The following is a 25,032-nucleotide window of genomic DNA, read 5'->3' on the forward strand; positions in this document are numbered from 1 at the left end:
TTTAAAGTGTCGTAAAAAAAGGCAAACAATATTTTTAGTATCGATTTTTTATCAGTTATTTATTAATGTTACAAGAGTACAGAAAAAAATTTAAAAAAAAAGCTTAAAAATTTAAAAAAAACTGGCAGCTGATGAAGTGAGGAGTTTCAAAAAATTTACGCATGAGCATACGCATGATATCAAGCCTCCTAGTCATCTGAAATAAAAAAAGGGTTATTAATCTGAAATGATATCGCAATTGTAGCAATAAGTAAAAGATTTTTTTTGACAAAATGGCATATGTTTGAAAAAAAAACATTTTTTTATCATTTTATATATTTTTTCATCTTTTTTAAAAATAGTAAACATTGTAATTTTGGGATGAGGCTCATACTCGAGAAAGGTCTATAAAGAAGATTCTCTGAAAATGTCCAGTAAATCGGTTCAGTAGAAATTGTGGGTATCGTCTTGAAAAAGTCTGGTCTGAAGAAAACGCATTTAAAGTTTCGCGTCAAGTCGTTATTTTGTTCGATTAGACCCAGCCGAACCAGTTTGGCGGCCGGATCATTAAAATGTCTACATCTCCGAAAATAATTTAAATTTTTTAAAATTCTCTCGTAGACATATTCTTTAATAGTTAAACTTTGAAAATATAAAAAGAAAATCGGTATTTATGAAATTCTACACAAGAATACCCGCTAATTGATACCCGCTCACAAAAAATTCATTATCGGTATTTTAATTATTCTCCTTGAGTGGTGGTTTGTACTCTTTCCTGAATTTAAAAACACCTTTGCTTCCAACTCTTTGGTGATGATGTGGTTATATTTCAGGTACACATCTCGGGCATACCAGAAGCCAATTTTTAATATGTTACTTTTCTCGTCTCTGTACGGAGACACATATTTTTTAGAAGATGTGAGCCATTTAGCTATCAAGAAATGCTTGAAATGTTGTTAACTAAATGCCAATGTTAATAAATGTATGCCAGAAGGCGGTTATAGTTAAATGCATGTAAATATGTATATACTTGTATATGTGCTACATATGAGTATACTACGAGCAGTGTTATTTGTTTGGCAAACAATCCAAGTTCGCCTTTGTGTGTGCAAATAATTCTTCCAATATAGTCAATTGATTCTGCAATGCTTTTAACAGAGAAGTATTTTAGAAAACAAATGAAGTTAATTGGTTTAAGAAAAATATGAGTATATTTGTCTCAATCTGCAATCTTGTTATGACTTTACAGAAAACCTTACAACAAGTTTCTTAGATTTTACATAATATATTATTTCATGAGCCTCAAAATAGTGCTTTCTATAAATAAATATTCTTTCATTTGTGCAAACTTTTACTTAGCGTTGATTTAATTTTGGAAATTACGAAGCAAATTAATACGGGGTGGTGGAATATAATACATATATAATAATACAATATATTTATGATGACAGAAGCTACTCAGAACACAATAGATCGTAGGTCGCGGTGCATAACTCTATTATATTTTACCCACCCTACACCAACAACCACTCAAGTGAACTACTGTACTACTTGTACTGGCTAGCTTGGTGCAGCTTTAAAGGTTTGTCATAAAGCCAATTGCTTCGGCCAAAGCTCAACTTACTGCAAACTTGTAGAATTCCAGAAATTGATTTATTCTATGGACACTTAGCCACAATTCAATAATTCTACGATATTATATTATTAGATATGTATGTATAGCTGTATGTATGACTATCAGTCGAAACGTATAACAGTGTTAGAGATCCATAGTAGCATTTGCAACTGCGGTCAGCTCATTTGTAGCGTTTCTTCTAAGTTACACAATACCAAGTAAATTGAATAAACTTGAGTTTACATATACAAACATGTATTAACATGTAGGTGTCTGTATGAATGTGTAGCATGAAAATAAGCTAACGTATTACTTAGCCATAATTAAGCATTGCGCTTGCGTTCACTTTAGCATTTGTGCATTAGAATTTCATTTCGCCTGATTTCATACCCACATGCGCATATATCTGATCTCCAAACCGTTATTTACACACATTTGCATACACTATATGCATATAGTTATTTTCAGCCAGTTGAATTATTAATTGCATTATTTAGAATGAATTTGCAAAATAGTTGCACATGATTGATTTTCCATGAATTTGATTGTTCAGTATAGTTTGCATATTCTGCAATCGATTACTTATGCATTTATTTATTTTTTCCGCTCCTATAGCTAATAAAGCAAATCTGCAATTTAATCTATTACTTATGAGAGTTAATACGAGTACAATCCCGAAGTATCACGTTTAATAGCTGATTTCACTTAATTACTTTCTGCTTGCCTATGAAATATGGATTTGAGAACTGCTCTCTTGTCATAACAATTAAAGTGATATGAACGCATGCTATTGTTCTTTATTTATTTAAGTCAGTCTCTTTTATCAATCTTTACTGATCGGGTGTTCGATTCACTAATAATTCTATTATAAAATTCAATTACTTACAACTTTCGGCCTAAATGCTCTTTGAAACGTCTGCTCTGAACGTCACTGAACGAATTCGTTAAGAAAATTTGAAAAGTTTTATAATACGCTTTAGGTCAGAGAAACATATGTTGCTAATTGCAGTCCACTTTATTGTATTAGCTATATTAGTGAGCCACCTACATTCGTATATTTTCCAGCCAAAGTTTTATCTAGCCACATAACCGTTTGCTTTTGCTGTATTAGCGCTGCGATTCTAACATCGTTAAGTTGCTTTCGAAATTGGCTCGAGCGTAGCACCATTACTTAAGTAGACGTGATACCCAAAAACTTTATTGAAAAAAATGTGGAAAACGGTTGGCCTCAAGGGCCATCCCTGCAACTTCCCTCTAATTTTATACGCTAACGTTCAAATTTCGCTTTTTTCACTGCTTTTGAGCTCTTCGAAATTTTTCGTTTTCGATATCTAGCAAGTAAATCAACCGATTTCGACCCGGTTTGCGGCAAACGATTTCTTCAAGGTTTAGAACTGATTAGTTTTTGGTGTCGATCGGTCAAGTCGTTTGGAAGAATTTTTCAAAATTTTTATTTTTGAGATTTCTCAAAATCTACTGGTCCGATTGGGTCCAAACTCACACGAAATTCAAGTGCAATGAAACCCTTTGGAATGCCGTTTAGTTTATTCAAATCGGTTGAGCCGTTTAAAAGTTATAAGAGGGTCACATACATCCACACACACACACATACATCCACACATACATACAGACATACGGACATCATCGTAGAAATGTTCGGGAAAGCTTCCTCGACCCTCAAAACGTCGAGATCTGTTGAGAACTCGATTTTTGCAAAATGGGGTGAAACCAATATCTTCCCGATTTTTAGAAAATTTTCAATTTTCTTAGCGCGAAGTTAAAAAATACCATGAAGTCCAAGATAAGGGCTTTTAGAAATGGTGTACATTTCCAACTGGTTTTTAATGATTAATTAATTTCAACGCCCTGTGTTTGATAAAAAGAAGAATTAATTTTTTCCAAATACAAAAATTTTCTTAAGAAAAAAAATGTTAATTTTGGTTGCATCGAAGCTATAATACTCTTCACAAATACAAAGGTTCCTTACAAGAACTTGATTCCGATCGCTCAATTTGTATGGCAGCCATATGATATAGTGATCTGTATTGTTGCTTTAGGAAATAATTCATTCCTAATTTCATGGAGATACCTCGTCAAAAAAAAAAAAGTTTTCCAATGCAAGCACTTTACTTTGATTGCTCAGTTTGTATGGCAGCTATATGCTATAGTGGTCCGATATCGTCCGTTCCGACAAATGAGCAGCTTCTTAATGAGGAAAGAACAGGGGCAAAATTCAAAAAAAAATCAGACCGATAACTCAAAAACTGCATATATACAGACATACGGACACACAGACGAACATGGCTAAATCAACTCAACTCATCATGCTGATCATTTATGTTTATATTTTATAGAGTCTCCGACGTGTTCTTCTGAGTGTTACAAACTTCGTGACAAACTTAATATACCTTGTTCAGAGTATAAAATTAACTGAGTAAACTATTTCATTAATAATTAGTTCCCGTCCATGTCTTGCAATTCATTAATTATTCAGCTTTAACATTTTAAATTTTTTAAAAACAACCTACATATATTTCATAGCCAAGCATAAATGGAATTAAAATTTAAAAAAATTTCTCTTGACAATATTTTTGGTCCGCATTAAAGTCCGCTTCTTGTCAATGAAATATCAATAAATCCATTATTGGAGCTTTGTGCTCTCAATTTTAGAAAATTGTATAAATTATAGGTATTTATGCCAACATTTATTTCACACTATAACTCTATGATATTCTGTGGAAAATCAAATACCGATTGGTGGCCAAAATCATTCAAGCATACTTCATACTATACAACAGGAAACGGAAGTGAACATCAATCGATGCATGGCATAACGCGTACACAAAGCCATATTGCATGCCTATAAACACACCGTTTTAATTGCTACAACTTAATACCTATTACACACATATAGTAAAGGGTTTTTCAATAAGAGTGATATGATTTTTTTTTTAAAATAGCACACTAATTGTTAAGGAAATTCAAATGTTTTTAATTTAGTATGAAATACAATCGATACAATTAAGTTCTGAATATACCATCATTTTAACTCGAACTTTAAAAGTTATTTTTTCCAAAAATTTTCTTTTTTCTAATCTACAAATTTGACCATCAGGCTAAGCAAAAATAAAAATAAATTTTCTGCTCCACCCTAATGTGTATGAGCATATCGCTATCTGCCATGCGACCGCCACAATTTATTTTCATTCATTCGCATACAGTACTCTGCAAAACGCAACGATTTATGCAATGGAATGAATATGCGTGTTAGTCATGCATGCGGCTGCGTGGCAGTGGTCACCTAGGCAACTTCCTACATAAGCGAGTGCACTCATGTGAGTGCTTTGTGGAAATGTTGTATGTGCATTATGGTTGTAGGTCTCGATTTTTTGAACGCTTTATTGCCGTGAATGATAATTACAATCCTTGTGTAAAATGTAAGAATTGAAAATATCAATAACCATCGGAGACAATATTAGCACACATTTTTTAGGATGACGAATAAATGAAATTAATCAGCGATTATAGTACGTATTTGCTCATAACAATTTAGTTTTTTTCTTATTGTCGTTAAAATAACTTAACATCGTGGTTCCATGATATAAGATTTAAAAGGAATAATATATGCCAAAAATATATAACTCTTTTTAAAAGGCTTTTTAGCTGAGCAGTCCCATAGATAACTTCAAAAATAAGAAGTTCAAAATTAATATAATAAACTTTGCAAGCAGCGCTCAAAATTTAAAAAATTATTATTTTGAAAAGACATCGCTTGACTAATATTATTTTATATTTGAACTCTTTCATCATATATTAAAAAATTGTATAGTCTTTTCTTGGAAATTATTTTGCTAAACAACATTTAAAAATGTATAAAGCCACCCTAATGTATAGGTATATCTATACTAATGTATAGGTATATCTATACACAAAAACTAGCTCAGCCATATTTTGCATCCTCAAGATACTTTTGACTGCAAATATTTTCGTTGTTGTTGTCATTGTTACCGCAGCAACAGCGACGTAGCTGCAAGCCACTAACCAATTAATTTACGCAGGCGTGCTGCTTACACCAACCTAGTTACCAGCTGCACGTAAAGTGAATGCATGTGTGAGTATTTTTGTTCGTTGCTGTCTTTCTCGCTTGTTTTCCAGCTAGCTTTCTGAGCATCTGTCATTGCGTCAAAGTGACGCATACCCAAGAGCAGTATATTGAATGACAAGGCGTAAAGGAATTCAAAAAGCTTCGAATATGTTGTAGTTATTTAGCGGTTACTCGCTACCACTTTTTAGAAAATTGGCTGAGAAAGTGAATTTTACTGTACGCATAGATTTTAGCAAGTTTTCTAGAGCCTTGGTATCTCTAGTGTAAGCAATACCAAATAATATTACTCATACGCAGTGTCATCATGTGAAAGATTGCGCATCCATACCAGAATATGAACATTTTCGTTCTTGTTTGTTTTTTTTTTTTTTTTTTGTAAGAAAAAAGCAACTTCTTTATGCTTCTTAATTAGCGCATAAAATGCGTACAATTTCTGTCATGCAAATATATAACCATATTAAAAAAAAAATTAAGACTTACAAAAAAGTGTAGCAATTTATATTTGCAAACTGCAAACATTTTTGTAAAGCCACTTTGGTGATGTGTTAATTAGTGCATAAATATTTAATTGGTGTAAAAGTTGTTTTTACTAAGAAGGCTAGATACTTTTTGGTAAGTATAAATAAATTTAATATGATATTGATAATGAATACTACAACTGCAGATACTAAAATATAGTTCATATGTTTGTGAATATATAAAATATATACATAGGGTGGCTCAAAAACCGAATATTTTTTTCGCTTGATACTCAAAAAAATAGGTTTTTGGACACCTCTAAGACTGTCCCTTCAAGTATGAACTCTTACAGTTTTCTATTATTTTCTTATTATCAAATAGAAAATTCAAATCTCGCTTCCAATTAAAATTATATTAAATTTGATTATATTTAGGCAAAAATTTTTTTCTTATGAATCTCAACACTCAATAAAAAAATTACTATAAATCGGAAAACTGATAGTTTTGTGGGCAATTTACTGCATTAAATTAAATATTTTCAATTCAAATTCTTGGACAATTTCTTCCCAGTTATTTGTGCATTTTCTTAGATGGCTATCTCTTTATAATTCAAATGCTATAAATGACAACATTCTTATAATACAAGTAATATACAAAAATTCACATATAAATATGTCAACTTAACTGTTAAAGACTACGTCCACCGTAAAATTTTTCGCGCTTGGCGAACACAATCACACACAATTCACATTAACGAAATCATACACTGTATATGCACGCATACATACATATGTATACGCATGCATTTCCGGCTGTTTGCTTGCGATTCGCTCGGCTGCCAACTAACTGTGTGGAAAACGTCATAGAACTGCGAGTGTATTAGCCAGAGTATGACAGTTAGCGTTGCTTCTGCTTATGTGCCGACTTTCAAATGGCATATTTAGCAATTGAAGCACGCCAATGTAAAATGGCTATAGCAAGAGCAGCAAGAGAGATGGCAGCAACTAAAGCCGCTTCGGCAGCATCGTCAGCTCTAGCCAGCTGCGTAACGTTTGGGATCCACTGGCAGCTAAATGCACACAATCAAATTAGTAGAGATTTATGTAATGTACATATATATGTATATACGTGTGCCACTGCATTTATGACTGTGTGTGGCATAAGGAAATTGTCATGGCTAGTAGGCAAATACACATGCCAACGCTTAGGTAGTATTTTTCAACGCCAAATGTAATTCACTTTTGCATAATTCGTAAAGTTGAAAATTAAATTTCTAACACTAATTAATTTAGACGCGATGGAATTTATAATTAAATTATATCATTTCTGAAGTTTTGAAGAAAATATTTACTATGCGCATGCGGGAGTGACTTTCTAGCTTAAAATAAAGAGTGTTTTTAGAGGTATATTTTTTCAGTTTTTACTTGCTTTCACTCACTCTTTAATAATTGAACTATATCCGCGTAATTAATTTTTCTAAGCTATAACCCAGACTTAATGTATTAAGCTGACAATACATTTAGCCCATTTATATCTTAATGAACGAAATTTAATATTTAAGTTTTCGCTGAAATAAGCTTTTTGCACGCTTTCACTTATTTTAAAAGCTCACACGTTTTGGAAAAATTTTCATTACTGAAAAACGCTCAATTTGGTGGATTTATTTAAATAAATATGAAAATATGTTTCGTAGTATATAATATAAGCATGCAGACATCAATACTCTTTGCCATGTTATCAACAATAAAATTTAATGCTACACAGCGTACACATAAGAATGGTATTAACTCAAAACATACTTGTAAGTATTACCAGCACTCGCTGGGACCCAATTGTCGACCCATAGCAAGCATAAAAAAATTGCAAAGCGATTGCTCATTTTCATTGCACAATTGCAGTTAATTTTCACAGTAAGCGCAGTTGGCTGGTAGCAGCCTCAATACTGTTGTACTTATTCCGCATTCTCCACTCCATATAATCAACAGACATATGTGAAATGTTTAATGTTGCATATGAGTGCATTTTTGTACATACAATACGCGACTTACGATATGAGCTAATATTGACAATGTTTGACACAACTCACACACAATGACCCATTCACTCAGTAGTGGCGGTGGGGGTGATCAGCCGAAAGCGCCGTTTCTTGTAGTTGAAAATTGTAAAAGTGACTGTTTGCCTGCAGCTAGCAACACCAGTTCCCAGTTAGCCCGCGCAAACTCTATGAATGCATAATTGCTTCACAATACAACTACATACAGTAAAACGGCAACAGCATCGAGTTTGTGCAATTTACATGGGTTTGTCTTGGTTCACTTTGTATTTGAACAAATTTCAACATTCGCTGAGCCTGTCGTTACAGCTCGGACTCGTGGGAAATCAGCAAGGCTTGTACGGATTGTGTCATTGTATTGTCTCGACGTAGTTTAAACTAGAAATAAAATGAATCAATGTACATATATGTATATATGTTTAAATTGTTGTTGTTGATGTTTATTGTGGAATGTATGATATTCACACTTCTCAATCAATTAGGTGTTAAAGCTTGGCTGATTTTGTTATGTAAATCTATGAGTTATAGCTCAAAATATAATCTATTGATATTTTTAATTGAAATCCGCGTTTATTATTTCGTTTGCAAGAACCACACATTTTTTTTCTCCCAAGCTTTTTTAAAGTGTTCGCTCAGTGTGGGAAAACGTAAATTTTGGAAGAATGATGACTTGTTTTGAAACATAGCCTACACTAAGCTCAATGCACTTGTCTCAGTGATGTTCTCCAGTCTATCCGAAAAATATGTTTTCTGAAGATCTTCGAATTTCTGCCCACTGAGCGACATTTTCAAAACAAACAAAAAGAACTCACATTGACTATTTTGTCTGATCTGTCTCGCGCATTAATACTTATATATATAATATTTATAAAATAACACGCTTTACATCAACTTTTTTATTATTAACCAATGTTTGCATTGTGTAACTTCTGACATTGACTTTGTGAATTATGATCTCTATTTTCTGCTTTTTCCGAATACGATGACATGATCTGATTTTCCAGACTTAGAGATCTTTGTAGTAGCTGGCTTAAAACTTTTCACGTGGTGAAGACTTTACCCTTGAAATTACATAGTTTAGAGAGCTACTAAATTTTAGTAGGTTATTTTGATGAAGCAATCTTCAATAAATACTTCAAGTATAAGGATTTTAGAGTGAAACATTTATTATGAAATTCGGGTACATAATCTTTTTCTTATTCTCTCTTAGTTTTGAATTAATAATATTTTTATATACTGTACTGAAGGAATGTCTTATTGTAACCTATTTTTTATGTATATGACTTATGACTTTCTACGGTCATTCTAAAGACAATAAGTTTCGCAAATTAACGTAGAAAAGACGGTGTAGTGCATGAGGTGCGCTCTAAAATGCGAAAGATCACAGAAAGTTCAGTTGTATAATGAAAGAGTGATTGTGGCTAGTAATATAATACTCTCGGTATAAGCTCGGACACGCACACAGCAAATTGAAGGCTTAAAAGATTAGGCCTCGAAGAAGCTAGATAACGGCGACTTTACTCGTATAAACAGAACGAAAGGGTTGTAAAAGAAAATGGGCCAATGCGGCTGCTGTGTCAACTAAACGCCTACAATGTGGACGACCACAACTTAGCATACATATAATCTTTACCATATAGCTTTGCATGCACATACACACACACATCTATCTACTTGCACAATGAAAAGTTGTTGGCAAGGACTTGTAGAAAATTGCATGCTGTGCTCATACATCCATACAAACATTCACACACATACAGCTCCATAAATATACACAAATTCTTTGCCGCTTAGACAGTGTTGCATGCCTCACGTACGTTTTAAAGCATGACGGCTGTTTGTGTACTCAGTTCAGCTTCTAGCGATTTGCCGCTATTTTGGACAGAGGCTGCTTAACTTGCCACGAAAATTAAAAAAAAAAATAAAGAAGAAAAGAATCGTGCACATTTTAAGCCGCTCACTTTGCTAATCCGATTTGTTATTTCGCTTTTTTTTCTTTCTCACTTCTGCTACCGCAGCATTTGTGGCCTTTTCAGAAATTTGGCAATTCGAGAGGACATCACATGCTGTTCGACAAGGGTCTACAATTTGGCATAGACTTAGAAAATTTTGAACAGGACGAGCCGATGAGACCACAAATCGACAATGGAGATTTGCGGACCCTTGCAACGTCAGATGTATTTGCTTCATCATCGCTAACAACTGTAGAAGACACCAATGACGGCAGCATCACCAACTTTAACACTGACGGCAATGAGTGGCACGAACAGGAAGCAACAGACCATATAAGCGTCATCACTAGCACAACAACAACGCTGCCAACAATTGGTAATGCCGTTGGCGTAACGCACGAAGCCGATTCACCACATTCACCGCACCACAGATGGCAGAAGCAGGGCGAACCGGAGACAGCCACGGTGGCCACCAGTAACCATGTCACGTACGAATGGCGCATCGGCGACTGGTCGGCGTGTTCGGAGAAGTGCGGCAATGCAGGTGGCGCTGGTTTACGGGTAAGTGTTGCGCAATTTGTAATTCAATAGTTTTGGCAATGTGCTGCTGTATACCCTACACTCGTATACACCTATTTATTAGGCGGTCAGGTAAGCGTTGAAGCTCTGTGGCACAGGGAGTTATGTAATCAATTACTGAAAGGAAAATTGAAGTTATCAACATTTGAAAATTAGATCCTACTGACAAAATGCTTAAGTCTGCATATTTCGAAATATTAGCTTATGTTTTAAAATGTTAAGGTTGCCATATATTTTAAAATTTAAATTTAGTAGAATTTATATAATATTTCAATGGAATTTTTACAATTTTAAGTTTTACAATATTATATTAAAAAGTATAAGGAATTTTAGTGAATTGAATTTAGTTAAACATTTTGTTGGCAGAGTTGCCAGCTTTGTAAAAAGTTAGAATATTAAAAATCATTAGTAAAAATTCAGTACGAGTAAAACACTGAAATCAAAAACTGAAGAAACATTGACAGATGTCATTAAAGATGAATTCTTTTTTGGGAGAAGGTTGCCACCTTTTAAGAAAATGCAATTGAATAATATTGAAAAGGTAAACAAATTTACATAATAAGCTTATCAAGTGGTCTTAACGTGAAATTCATATTAAAAAGGGTTGCCACATGTTAAAAAAATTAATTGAATATTATTACGAAGATAACTAAATTTACACAATAAGCTTATCAAGTGGTCTAAGTAGATTTAGCGTTAAATATATTTTTAAAAGTGTTGCCAGATGTTCAAGTTATAATACTAAAAAAATTTAGTAAAAAAAAATTATGAGATAAACGAATTTTCAATTTTAAGATACCAACAGGTTTAAAGAGTCTTAGAGCTGAAAATCTGTTTAGAAGAGTTGCCAACTCTATAAAAAGTTTGAAAAAACTAAAGAGTTTTCCCTAATATTGTAAAAGGCTACACTTAATTGGTGAAGGTTGCCACCCGTTAAAATTTTTGTTTCAGTAAAATTGATGGAGCAACCGAAAGTTGACAATATGGCTATTAAGATGGTATGAGAGGCTTTAGTATTGAAAATATTTTATTTAGAAGTGCTATCAGTTCTGTAAAAAAGTTAAAATATTGAAAATTATGAGTCACGAATCAAAACGGAAACTTCAAAAAATAAAAAATTATAGGTTGATATATTACGGCTTAAGGTTGCCCCCTGCTAAAAATTTTAATAATTTAAAAATAAAAAAATTTAACAAAATTGGTATCAACAGGTCTTAGAATCCTTAGAGTTGAAAATATTTTTAGAAGAAATTTCAGTCGTGTAATTTTTTCGAAAACGCGACAACTATGCAAATTTACGCAGTGAAGTGTGCCGCAATTTACACACGTTCAACTGCGTTGCAACCATTGCATCGCTCATGCAAATTGTCAGCATATTTTTCCTTCTACACACAATGCGTACTATGCACCCTGGCGTATGAGTAACCAACGTACTGTTTGTATTCCAATTTAACCGTCCATTAGCTTTATGAAATATTTTGTATGTGCTTATTTACACAAATATTTTATTTTATAATATTTTTCTCAACCACTATTTAATTTCATAGAGTCGCTCAATAACTTGCCTGCGTTTGCGCCACCACACGCCCACACACAATGCGTTGGAATCACACGTGGAAGCGGACATCGAAACGGTCAACAATGCGTACTGTGAGGATTATGGACTAAGCGTTCCTGACACGTTCGAGATGTGCGGTCAGGAGGAGTGTGCCCATTGGGAGGCTGGTGAGTGGACTTTGTGTCAGCGTTCGCGTTGCTTTGGACGCAACACGGCCATCCAGAAGCGTGAAGTTAAATGTCGCTTTGCGAATGGCACTGAGGCGACGGATGCCTGCAGTGTGTCACAGCGTCCCATTAGTCGACAGGAGTGCTATAGTGAGCGTTGCAAGGGAGTTTGGCGCGTAGAGCCATGGTCCGAGGTAAGTGTGTCTTTGTGTGAATTTTTCCGTCATCTCTCACTCGTTTTCAATTCTATTTACCTATTTCTTTTTCTCTCTCTTTTTATGTCTTTCTATCTCTCTTTATTGTAGTGCAATGCGCAATGCGGTCGCCAGGGAATTAAATACCGCATTTTACAGTGTGTTTGGTATGGCACGCGCCGACCAGCGGGCAATGCTTGTCGCCATCAACCGCGTCCAGCAGTTATGAAAGTCTGCAAGAGTCCGCCATGCTTTGTAAAAAGTGAGTAGAATATTTTATGTATATATTATTATGTAGTAACAATTATGTATTGGTGTTTGATGGAGGCTTATCTAATTATACATATAATAATTTTTTGTGTTCAGGCTGTGTCTCGTTTTCCCACAGGATGCAAAGTCCCTCTAGTTAGAGCCCAGGCTAGAACTAGGAATTAATTTGAAAAACTTACTAGAAAGCTTTAGGCTTGATCAGTTGGCCTTTATAACCTTACTACCCCGCAATTGTCTTAGATTTTTCCAACAAAACTAACAACTAACACAAGAGTAAATGAAATTTTATTGTTATTACCAAATACTATATCTGACTGTGGAAGTCTAAACCGCATATCAAAATACCTTTGGCGTATTCCCATATACTAAGCCCGCCTTTAGTTCATCATCGATCCATTCATAAAAAGTCAAAAGACTATAGAAAGTATTTTATAAAGTTTTTTAACATTTATAACTGAAGCATACCATATTTCGTTATGCTAACTGAGAATATATATTTCCTAATATGTTTAATTTGCAATAAAATAATGTCTTCTCTTTTACCACGTTAGCTTTTGATCAATGCAAGGACACTTCACGCTATTGTCGCAACGTACGGTCGATGGGTTTGTGCAGATTACACCGTTATCAAGAAAAATGCTGCAAGTCCTGCCAATTCAATGCATATTACAATTAACAACAACAACAGACATGGCAAGGCAAAGCAAAAGTGTAAAAGTCAAGGCTACAAGGCAAAAGCAAAGCTAAAGCACGACTAAAACAACACAAATAACTTACATAAATAACCGAAACTCCACAACGAAGGCAAATAAATGCGAATATTCAATGGATTATCGAACATTAATGCAAAATTGAGGTGGAGTGAAAGTAATAAAATAGTAATAATAATAATAAAGGTGCTCAATACAAATTCACGAAGTGAAAAATATTATTAAAAGCACATACAAACATACACATACGTACTGGAAAAACCGAAAAGCGTGCAATTGAAGTGCATGATTTGCCAGCAAACAAATTACTGCTTAATAAGCAATTATTTATAAGGTAAATATTTGCGGGCATTGATTTGAATAAAGGCAAATAAATAATACTAACAAAAGCAAAACCAAATAAAAACTCACTAACTATAGATTGCTTTATACAAAACTGTTTAAACACACAAGTGCATGCATGCAAACTTTCAATATACATACATACAAAGAACTTTTCTTTTACGTTCTCTGCTACATACATGATATGGCAACTACAACGTTACAACAAGTTGCGGCAGTTGCAGATTGAGGTAACAAAAGAACACACACACATACACATTAAACTAATGCAAAAGCTTATAAACACACATAATTTGCAACAAATGCGTTTATAGTAGCAGCAGCCTCACATGAAATGCAGATAGTGAAACGATATTTAAAAAAATGCACCAAATAATAAATAGAAATCGTTATATTTGTGGTTTTGTGCACGCATATACATATATACCATACATACAAACATGTAAGCTAATTCATTATTACAAAGCGAATGTGTGTTTTTGCCTGTGTAAATATATAAATATTTAAATGAGAAAATTATTTCAAAATTAAGCATAATTTAGATATAAACAACCGCCTTAAGATATAAATAATTTTTATTTTCGCTTTTAAGCGACTTTTACGTGCATTAACGCTGATATCACATATTATTTAGAAGTTTAGTTTTACAATTCAAATGAGTCAATTGGCACTTTGACCGTATATTGATTAGTATAAATAATTTGCTAAATGACCAAACTAAGGTAGTCTTTGAACCGCCTGACCGATCCTTATATATCTTACTAATCTGTTTATTAAGCTTGTCTTATATAATATTGACTATATATTGCTTATAGTTATCGATATAGCGCATATTGATTGATGTTAGTGAAATATAATTCCAGAGTTAGCCAATTCAAACTCTAACAGATAGACTAAATAGAAAAACAAACTATCCACCATTTCTCACCTCTAATAACCAAACCTTAGTAAAATATTAGAGTGGTGCTTAGTTTTTTTTCAAATATTTTATTTTTGCAATTCCATATCCAAAGGCAACCCTAATTAGACTATTTAGCTAATTTCTGTGAATGCCCAATAATTATACTCAATTTACCATATAATGGTGCATTATAAGCTGATTCAACAAGCAAAGCATGTATTATAAAATTTGTATATATAAAAGGTTTAGTATAAAGAAATAAATAATTTTTTCAATAGATGGTTTTAGTAGTCTATGTAAGTAAATATGAAAATTCTACGCTTTAAGACGTTAGAAAGTTTAGATTTCGTACTAAGTAATAATCTCGTACAGTTTTGTAATTGCTTCACACATTATTGTTTGAGCACGCGTCAAAGATGAACAAGAGCAAAGAGAAAATTCATTAAACTAACCAGTTTTTTGCGATAAATGCTGAAACGAAACAAAATCGATCCATTGATGAAGCAGATGATTTCTGAAGATGAAAAATAGTGCACTTATGACGCGTGGAGCTGGCGCAAACGGTGACCAAGCCGGGATTGACGGTCATGAAAGTTTTTCTATATACTTGGTGAGGTTGAAAGAGAATAATTTACTATAAGCTGCTCCCCAACGGCCAAACTCTTATCGCCCAGAAGCGGCCAGCTTTGACCACTAGGTGAGGAGTTGTGTTCCATCAGTACAAACACCAGGCTACATACATAAGTAGTGAACTGCCGTAAGCTACGGGAGCTCGGTTGGAAAGTTGTTGTGTAACCAGCTTATACACCAGTTCTGGCACTAAGTGCTGTTTCCGTCACTGGCGAATGATTTTGCTGTCAAAGAATTCACATCAGAAGAATCTGTGAAAATTGACTGTCCCAAGTTTTTGCCAATAAAGACGTTTTTTTTCTATAAGAGAGGCATTATGAGCTTACATTCAAATTGGCAACAAGTTATCGAAAATAACGGTGGATATTTGACGTAAATCGAATTATTCTAACTATTCTTCTTACCAGATTTTTTTCTTTTTACCAGACCTTATAATTATGATATAAGTTTGTTAGTTAATTATTGATATTTTCTCGCTCAGGGTGTAGGGGGTTTTTCTAAACGAGAAGTCCAGATAAAACATTTTCTTAACAAGATTTTTGGTGTTTCAAACTATTTCCAAACTTATAGCCGTTTTAATGTAGTTGCCATAACACGACGAAATTTCAAACGCGCTTTCCTCAAAACTATTTTCTTCGATGTCATTATCATGATATCTCAAGTTCTAATCAGTTGATTTACTTGAAGTTTGACACAACTATTCTTCAAGTATCTCACATGAATATACTCATATGAATGAACAAGAGCGGAAAGCGATTTTTGTCAGTAATTTAGCTAGGTATGGGAAAAAAATGTCTTTATTAAAATTTTATTAGGCAGAGATCATACACGCTGCTACCTTGCTTGTTGGATTACCATAATTAATTGCGGCAATAAATAATAAATTGAGTATAATTATGGCTCAATCACTCAAATTGTCTGGATATTCCAATTATGGTTGTTTTTGTGCATTATACACGAATATTAAGCACCTCCTTTATAATAAAGCTTGGTTACATGGAAAGTTCTGGTTTGCTGTGGAGTCTATGGTATCATGTGCTTAAACATCAGTAAGGTAAAACCTTTTTAAAAACTCTATCAGATAGAGTTGGCAAGCCGAAAAGGAAAGCGTTTTGTAAGAAGCACAGTTTTCCGGATTCTTTGTTTGTACTTTTTGTCCTTCTTTTTTAATTATTAAATTACTTTAACGTTAGGCATATGCATATGAAAATAGTTGCTACTTACTTTCTATATATAAATTAATTAAAAGTTAATTATAAAAACCTTTTCAAGCTCAACGAATTCAAAGTTAGTCAATACAGAAATAAATTTGTGTAATTATGAATTAACTTTATAGTTAGTAATGTATGTAATTAATTATTAAATAACTATTTAAGCAGTTAAGCACTTAACGACAATGCATGATAATGAAATATGCAAACAATATATTCGTAAACAAATACATACACAGATATACTGCAGACAAAAAGTAACAATACCAAATTAAAATTAAACAAAAAGGCATAAAAAAAGTTAATAAGATTTACATGCAAGTGTGTGTGGGTGTGGGTGTATATGTGTGAGCTGGTACAAGGGTATGCAAATTGTGCGAGAAAAATACAAAAAGAAAAATAATAATGCAATCAGACATAGGAAAGAATGAAAGAATAAAGCAATTAAGTGTTTGTATGAGTGAGTGTGTGTGTGTAAATATGTGCATGTGTGCGATGCAAAAAGCACTTCACTGAGTGTTGTTTGTACACCATATGAAAAATACGACAAAAATATGAAATAAAATGTCAAACAAAACATTAAATGAAAGCAAACCAAAATTTTGCCGCGAAATGTTGCCACAAAAGACGCGAGAGCATAAATGTAATTAGTTAGAAGTGCAATAGGGTGAGCCAAAAACTAAACCATCGAATTCATAGATTTAAATGGACCTACAAGTATATGCGGAGTAAAAAAAATTACTGCCAGCAAAAGTTTTTAGCTTAATTTGAAACGGTTTTCAAGGCTTTCAAATAGTTATACGATATAAACATATATCCCGCTGAGCTAGATTTTTTGGAAATTTTGTCTTTAACAAGAAACTGCAATGTAAAAAAATCTTTTGGGCTATACATGGTTCTAAATTGAAGGTATTTTTTATGAAAACTAAGCTATAAATTTTTTCCAGCGAATATGTTTTTACTCCGCATATATGTTGGTTAATTTTAAACCATTAATTCGAAAGTATAAATTTGTGCTCACCCTAGTATACATATATGTATGTATGTGTGTATATGAATAACGAACCAACGAGTATTGTTGTTAAATGTAATTAAGTAATTTAAGGAAAATGAAATGCAAGGAAACTGAAAAAGCCATAAATTTATGCCACACTGTCACAATGACTCAGCTCAATGTTACGACGAGAGTTTAAAGCACTTGCTAAAGTGATGAAAGTTGATATTGAAAAATGTAAAAATATTAAAATAATGAATGTAATTGCAATAACATGTATAACAACGGGTAAAATTAGTATTTAAAAGGCGCGCTTAGCTTCACAAACGGACTGACTTTATGGTGTATAAACTTACACCTACACACTAACATTAGCATCAGTGGGTTATTCCATGGTCAAATCAGACGAAAAAATCTTAAGCTTTAAAATTGTCAAGACCGGTTGTTGTTGAAAAGATTATGTACACTCTATTTGGATGACAAAACGTAAGTTAATTGTCACCAAAGTCACCTAACCGAAAATCAGACCACGAGTTATTTCGTTGGGTGAGTGAGTTCACTTAACCTCTTCTCCTATGGTCTGATCTAAGGTTGCTTATTTCAAAATCTTTTCTACAATTTCTATGACTTTTTTCAATTTTTTTCGTTATTTAGTGCAAAGTAAAATCTCCAATTTTTCTCAATTTATAACAAATTGCGTGAAGTCTGTGGAATCTGTAGAATCAACCTTTAAATATTTTTCTTTTATTAACTCCGTAACAGAAGCTGTCAGATTCACAGTCTTAATGCTTTCAAGCGTTTTTTCATTCAATATTTTCATAACATTCATTTGTTTTCATTAACTTTCTATGCTCTAACGAATATCCGCATTTTTTTGGTTTTAAGTAATTTATCAAGACTATTAGCAATTAAAAAGTGTTTTCTTAAACTGTGGCAATCCTGATGAAATTTAAAGCTTAAGAAGGCAGCGCTTTTCCCCACACGTATGGTGAACAAAATAATGTAAACAAATACAGTTGATTTCTGCTTGTTTCTTGTTGCCTATACATTTCTGATATGAGCCATGCACCAAGAATTTTAAAGCTGCCAAGACTTTTATAGTAAAAGTGAGGTATTTATGAGACGACGGTAACAGGTCTAATGAAAATTCCACATAAAATTTTCCACGAAAATGAATGAATAACATTTCGTAAACTTTTTAAGTAAAATTTTTATCGCTAATTTCGCAATTTTCATCTTCGTCTAACATATAAATGTAAAAGTGGAATATCTTTCGTTCTAACAAATTGGTATTCACCACTATGCCCAAAAAGTACAACAGATGTTTTATTTGTAGAGGGGACTGTCAATAGCATTTGACATTTTGACAATTTATCAGGAAAAGAGCTTTTTAGTTATGATGCAGTATAGAAAAATCCTGATAAATTGTCTATCTTGACAAAGTAGCAAGATGTTGAATTTGTCAAGTGCACAGAATAGAATAGTCTCATGAATGGAAGGACTGCTCTTGGTATGTCAATTGGTTTTAAATTCACTGATTGAACATTCTTTCTAAAAGGGATTTGGCTTTCAACAACTAATCTAAGATTCAACTTTGGATGTTAGACTGACCAACTGTGCAAATAGTGTATTCGGTTTAGTATTTGCCAAGGTATACGAGAAATAGAGTTTCGATAACAACGTCTAACTTAAAAAGAGACTTTGGGAACTTTTTGGCTTTTTGAGTATAAGTATTGTTGTAAAAAAATGCATAAAGGATTGCTAAGTGTATATTTTTCTTAATAATTATTAAAACCAGAATTCATTGCGTTCTACTTGCATTTAAATCAAGATGCTGGAATTTCTATGGACATGTAATGAGAGCAGTGGTATTCTGAAACAGTACACAACATATTCAATAATAAATTTGCGCCGAAAGCAAAGCTTAAAAATAAGACTTATTAATTTTCAAATATATACTAAAATTTCCAAATCTGATTAGAAACGTATAAATAGTTTTAGAATTTGATAATATTTTCTACTTTTCAATACAATGAATTACATACATACACGGTATCAAAGAACATATATCATATATGATATACGAATTTCTATATAAAATCACAACGGTTGCCATAACAATTTTATATCATAGTATTATATATTATTCCATATTACTTTTTTTTAATTAAAAAATTTTCAAAATTCCACTTTGACGCTTTTTATTGTAGCACAACATCATCTCTCTTGGAATAACCCTTGTGCAACAAAATTTTTTACTAACTAAAATTTGCATATGCTAACAGACACATATACACTTACACACACACACACACTCACAATTAAATTGACAGCGAACGCATACGAAACACGGAAAATAAAATAGTTTAGAAAAACCGTTAGCGTAGCGGAAATGTGCTGCTAAAGGCCATTAGGTAATTGCAAAAGTGCTTTGAGTTTTTCTACAAAATACGGGTGTATACTTGTATTTGTATATATGTATATGCATATATATATTTACATATACGTCTTTATATACATGCTTTTACATGTAAGTATATACAATAAGTATGTATATATTTCGGTTTTTATATAACTTTTACAATAGTAACATGTTTTGTTAAAACAAAACTATTTAGAAAGCAAATACGCATTCATACAACACAGTAAACACACACATACAAACATAGCGCTTGTGCGAGAGTGTGTGTTTGTGTGTGCTTATAATTACTAAAGAAAATAGCAATTGAAAGTGTAATTAAAGAAGAAGCCGGCAAAAAGTGCGCTAATGGCACAAACGATAAACAAAATTGTGGAAGCATAGAATTAAAGGAAAGACTAAGAATATTAATTAAAGCGGAAAATGCAAAAAATTAAAAAAAAAACGTAAATAAATTTAAGGAAAAGCAACAATTAAAGTTTACAAAATAATTAAAACTAATTACCGAGAGTAGCTAAAGCAAGTAGGAAAAACAAGAATATGCAATTAAAGTTTCATAAAAGGCAACCATAAACACAACAAACACAAAAATAAGTAAGTAAAATAAAAATAGTTATATATACTTTATTATATATAAATGGTTCAACTACACGCGCATTAATAAACGAAAGCACCGCAAATCATTATAGAATTAACTGAAAATCGTTGAAGCAACTTTTCAAACCGCATTAATATACCGTAAATAACGCTAAGCTGCAGCAAACACACACATTACGTGTTACATGTTCACTCAAAAATTGCTGGCTTCGCTGTGCACTCAAATAAAGTTAAACGAAATTAAAACTAACTCATGCACAATGTTTCTATATGTAAATAAAACTTTAATTTAGGTTAATTGCAACAAAAATGTATATATGGTATATACATATATTATATATAATGAGATATATATTTAAAAATATATAGTAATTAAATATAACATAATCTTAAGTAATTAAATAAGTTAGGAATATATATAATAGGGTATCCGTTATTTCCCAAATTGATTTTTGACTCTGCAGCGCCCCAAAATTTATAGTAAATGTTTTAAAAAAAAATTATGAAACCCACTTCAGCTTTTAATATTAATAATAACCCGTACCAAAGATGATTAATTTTCCTTTTAAATAACATAGGGTTTTCGTACTTTTTGCAATTAATTTTTTCTTTGCGAAGCCAATTAATACATTGCTGCGCTATCGAATTATTTTATAGGAAATTGAACGCCTTACAAAATTTTTCTGTGGCATTTTTCAAAAAATTCACTTGCGTCAAAGTTATTCAAAATCAAAGTTGAACTACTATATGCATCAGCTGTACTGTATTCATATAGTACACCATGTCGCATGAGTAACATAGAACTTATAAGGCACTTGCATGAATGCTCTAGTTTGATGTATAACTTTAACTGCGTATAACTTTCAAACGAAAGATTTATGGAAAAAATTATTAAGATCTTTTTTTTTAGAACAATAAATTTGGTATTACAGTATCACTTTTTTAAGACTGTAAATTTAATTTGTTAATGCAAAATATACCGTCTAAATTAAAAATAAAGAGCTCGTTTACGTTGCGCCTTTATTTTTAGGGCTAAAACTATAACTTCCGGGGCGTTTGCAACAACAATCAACGTGGAAAGTAACGGACACGCTAATATATAATATCTGCGGACAAAATGTCTAAATGTGCTATATTTATGACCATGTAGTGGCTGAACGCTTGCAGACTGCTAAATTCAATGCATTTAATAGCGTAAATTACAGAAAGACAACATATGCATTAAAAATAGTACGCAAATAGAATAATGGAAAGAACAGGAACAAAAAAAAAATTTTTTGAAAATTAAAAAAAAAAAAAACAACTTTTCTCAGAATTCGTTAGTTATGCCTCTTTTTTTAATTTTTCCCAAAATTTATTATTTTTTAGCCTTTACATACCTGAATGCATGCATGTCAACCAACAAATTACAAAAACAAAATTCAATTTAAAAATTATTCTTGACAATTTTATAAATTTTGAAGATATTTCAAATATTAATTTCGATTTTCGACAGATCTTTGTCCTCATTCGACTATATTCGCTGAAACCTTATGAGGAAGTTCGAATCATAGCTACAGAATTTTTGTACCGTTAATTTTCTCCACAAGATGATACCTATTTTGGTGTATCCTTTAAAAAGGTTATTGGCTAATCGTCTGTAATCTTGAAAACTAGCCTAACTTAAAATCACATAACATTACTGTACACAACTCCAAAGCTCTGGATGCCAATTGCCAACAAGTAGTATGAGCTAATATATGACACTGTTTATTTGCTGATATGATGACTGGTATTGTCTTCGTTCATAATCACAATACTACCGTAGTCGATAAGAGAAAGCAGAGTGCTGTTGGCGCAGACTTTACAAGTACCTAGGGTTCTTTGAATAGCGTCTAGCTGTATTTATCATTGCTTATGATTCTACATACCAACTCGACTTTCGATACTATATTTCTCGTTTTCACTATATCTGTTTACTTATTTTTTCTTTCCACATACATTTGAGGCGATCAATCAAGTAATCAAAGTATAATTAAAGCTGCCAACAAAAGCTCTAGAGCAATTTATTGACACACATACATACATATGCACACGTATGATATATATGTACAAAGCTATAGTTATTTATGCATGGCTGTCTGCAAGTATACATAAATAAAAAAATGCTTTAATAAAAAATCAAATCGTTTCCACTAACATTACTTATGCCACAGTTCGATGTCCTTGCCACAAAACCAAAAAAAGACTCTGCTAAAGATATAATGTATGTACTAACACATATGTATGTATGTTAAAACATACAAACAAGTTGTAGGTAAATATTTAAATAAATAACAAATATATATATATATATTGCTTACATATTTGTATATATATTGAAGCAAATAAATATACAACAACAACCAAAATATGTTCGCCGCTCTATATTTCGTGTGGGGGAAAAATCAAATACATTAATATATTAAAAGCGCAACAACAAAAAGACACGATTTGCTGAGTTTAAGTGTAAATCTAAAATAAATAAATAATTGTAGGTAAAAAAAATAAAATCGCATAATTAACTATTAATTGTGCGCGTATTGATGTGGCAACATATTAAGAGGCACACTATGAAATAAAAAAAATGTTTTTATAACTTTTTTTACATAATATATTTTTTTCATACAATTTTTTTTTTGTGCAGTGACTGCTTTTTATAAAAGAGCAGCAAATGAATAGTAATTATGTATATGAAAACATAATAATATGCTAATTATAAATAATTGCAAAAAATACATACCTTCACATCTACACACACATATATACTAAAATGCTCTGGAAATGTGGCTTTACTATTATATATACATACATACATACATACTTACAAAAGTTTATAAAAATTTATATTTGGTAACATTTTAAATGTTTATAAGCTCAAGCCGAAAAGCTATTTAAGATGAACAAAAAGCGTATGCACACAACATTTATAATATATATTATATGCATACAAGCCTACATGCTGTCACAAAGAAACATTGTCTATGGTATGTATGTAAATAATTTGTATAATTTAACTTCAAAACAAAACACCAGAAAAGATACACAGAGAATAACACAACGACATAAACTATGAAAAAAATATTTTGACAAATTCTTCTATACAAATTTTATTTAATTTAAAAAAATTGTTTCAAAATTAATTTAAAAAGATATATATTTAATAAAATAAAATAATATATATAAAAAAATAATTTAAAGTATTAAATATATTAATTAAAAGAGGATATGAATATGAAAAATTTTTAATTATATAAACATATATGTTCAAAAATTATTTTAAAAAGTTAAATTTTTTCATTGAAAAAAATATTCAAAAAACAATAAAAAACAAAAATACAATTTTATTTAAGAAAATATGTTTACGAATAATTTTAAAAGTTAAATAAATTATTTTAGAAAAAAATGTTTAAAAAATTATTTGAAAAAAAAAATGTTTTAAATAAATTTAAAACACTACCTTAAAAAAAATTTCTAAAATTAAATTTTATTAATTGAAAAATAATATGTTAAAAAAATGTGTTTAAAGTTTATTTTGAAATTGCTTAATTAATTAAAAAATAATATTTACAAAAAATAATTAAAATCAAATATTTTAAAAGCAATCTAAAAAATATGCTCAAAAATTATTTTAAAACGCTAATTTTATAAAAAAAAAATATATTAAAAAATGATTAAAGAAACTAAAAAATAATTTAAAAAAAAATTTTATTAATTTAAAAAGCTAAACTAAATAATTAAAAAATAATATAGTTCAAAAATAATATGAAAAAAATGTGTTTTTAAATTACAAACTTTTTTAAAAGTTAAATGAATTAATTAAAATAAATTGTTTAAAAATAATCAAGAGGAAACATTTTTTTTTATTAATTATCAAGTAGTATGTTTAAAAATTATTTAAAAAAGTTAAATTAGCTAATTAAAAAAGAATACGTTTAAAAAATTAAAAAAAAAACAAATTTTAAAAATTTTTAAATTAATTAACTGAATATGAATACGTTAAAAATAAATTATTTAAAAAATATATATTTAAAAATTATGTTTACAATTTGTTTTTATTAATTAAAAAGGAATATGTTAAAAAAATAATTTAATAAAAAATTTATTTTAAAATTATTTACTGTGTAAAAATTATTTTATAAAATTAAAATAAATAATTAAACAATTAAGTAATTAAAAATGACAATGTAAAAAAATAATAATAAAAAATATATTTTTGAAAATTAATTTTAAAAAATATATGTTATATAGTTGGTATTCGTTTCAAAAATACATTTCA

General features: G+C 31.1%; 1 protein-coding gene across 3 annotated transcripts in view; it reads left to right on the forward strand.

Annotated features, from left to right (window-relative positions):
• Positions 1 to 23,245, forward strand: part of nolo (no long nerve cord) — an 81,493-nt gene extending 58,248 nt beyond the window's left edge. For 2 of the 3 annotated variants that reach the window (XM_070107086.1, XM_070107087.1), the window contains exons 15-18: positions 10,230 to 10,724; positions 12,290 to 12,661; positions 12,773 to 12,923; positions 13,483 to 23,245. In XM_070107086.1, the coding sequence (XP_069963187.1) occupies positions 10,230 to 10,724; positions 12,290 to 12,661; positions 12,773 to 12,923; positions 13,483 to 13,607 (1,143 nt within the window). In that variant the 3' untranslated portion in view covers positions 13,608 to 23,245. The remainder of the gene's footprint in view (positions 1 to 10,229; positions 10,725 to 12,289; positions 12,662 to 12,772; positions 12,924 to 13,482) is intronic. The other variant, XM_070107088.1, reaches the window with a different exon arrangement.
• Positions 23,246 to 25,032: the final 1,787 nt, after the last annotated feature.

Source organism: Bactrocera oleae, chromosome 3 (genome assembly GCF_042242935.1).
Source record: "Bactrocera oleae isolate idBacOlea1 chromosome 3, idBacOlea1, whole genome shotgun sequence".
Lineage (NCBI taxonomy): Eukaryota > Metazoa > Arthropoda > Insecta > Diptera > Tephritidae > Bactrocera > Bactrocera oleae.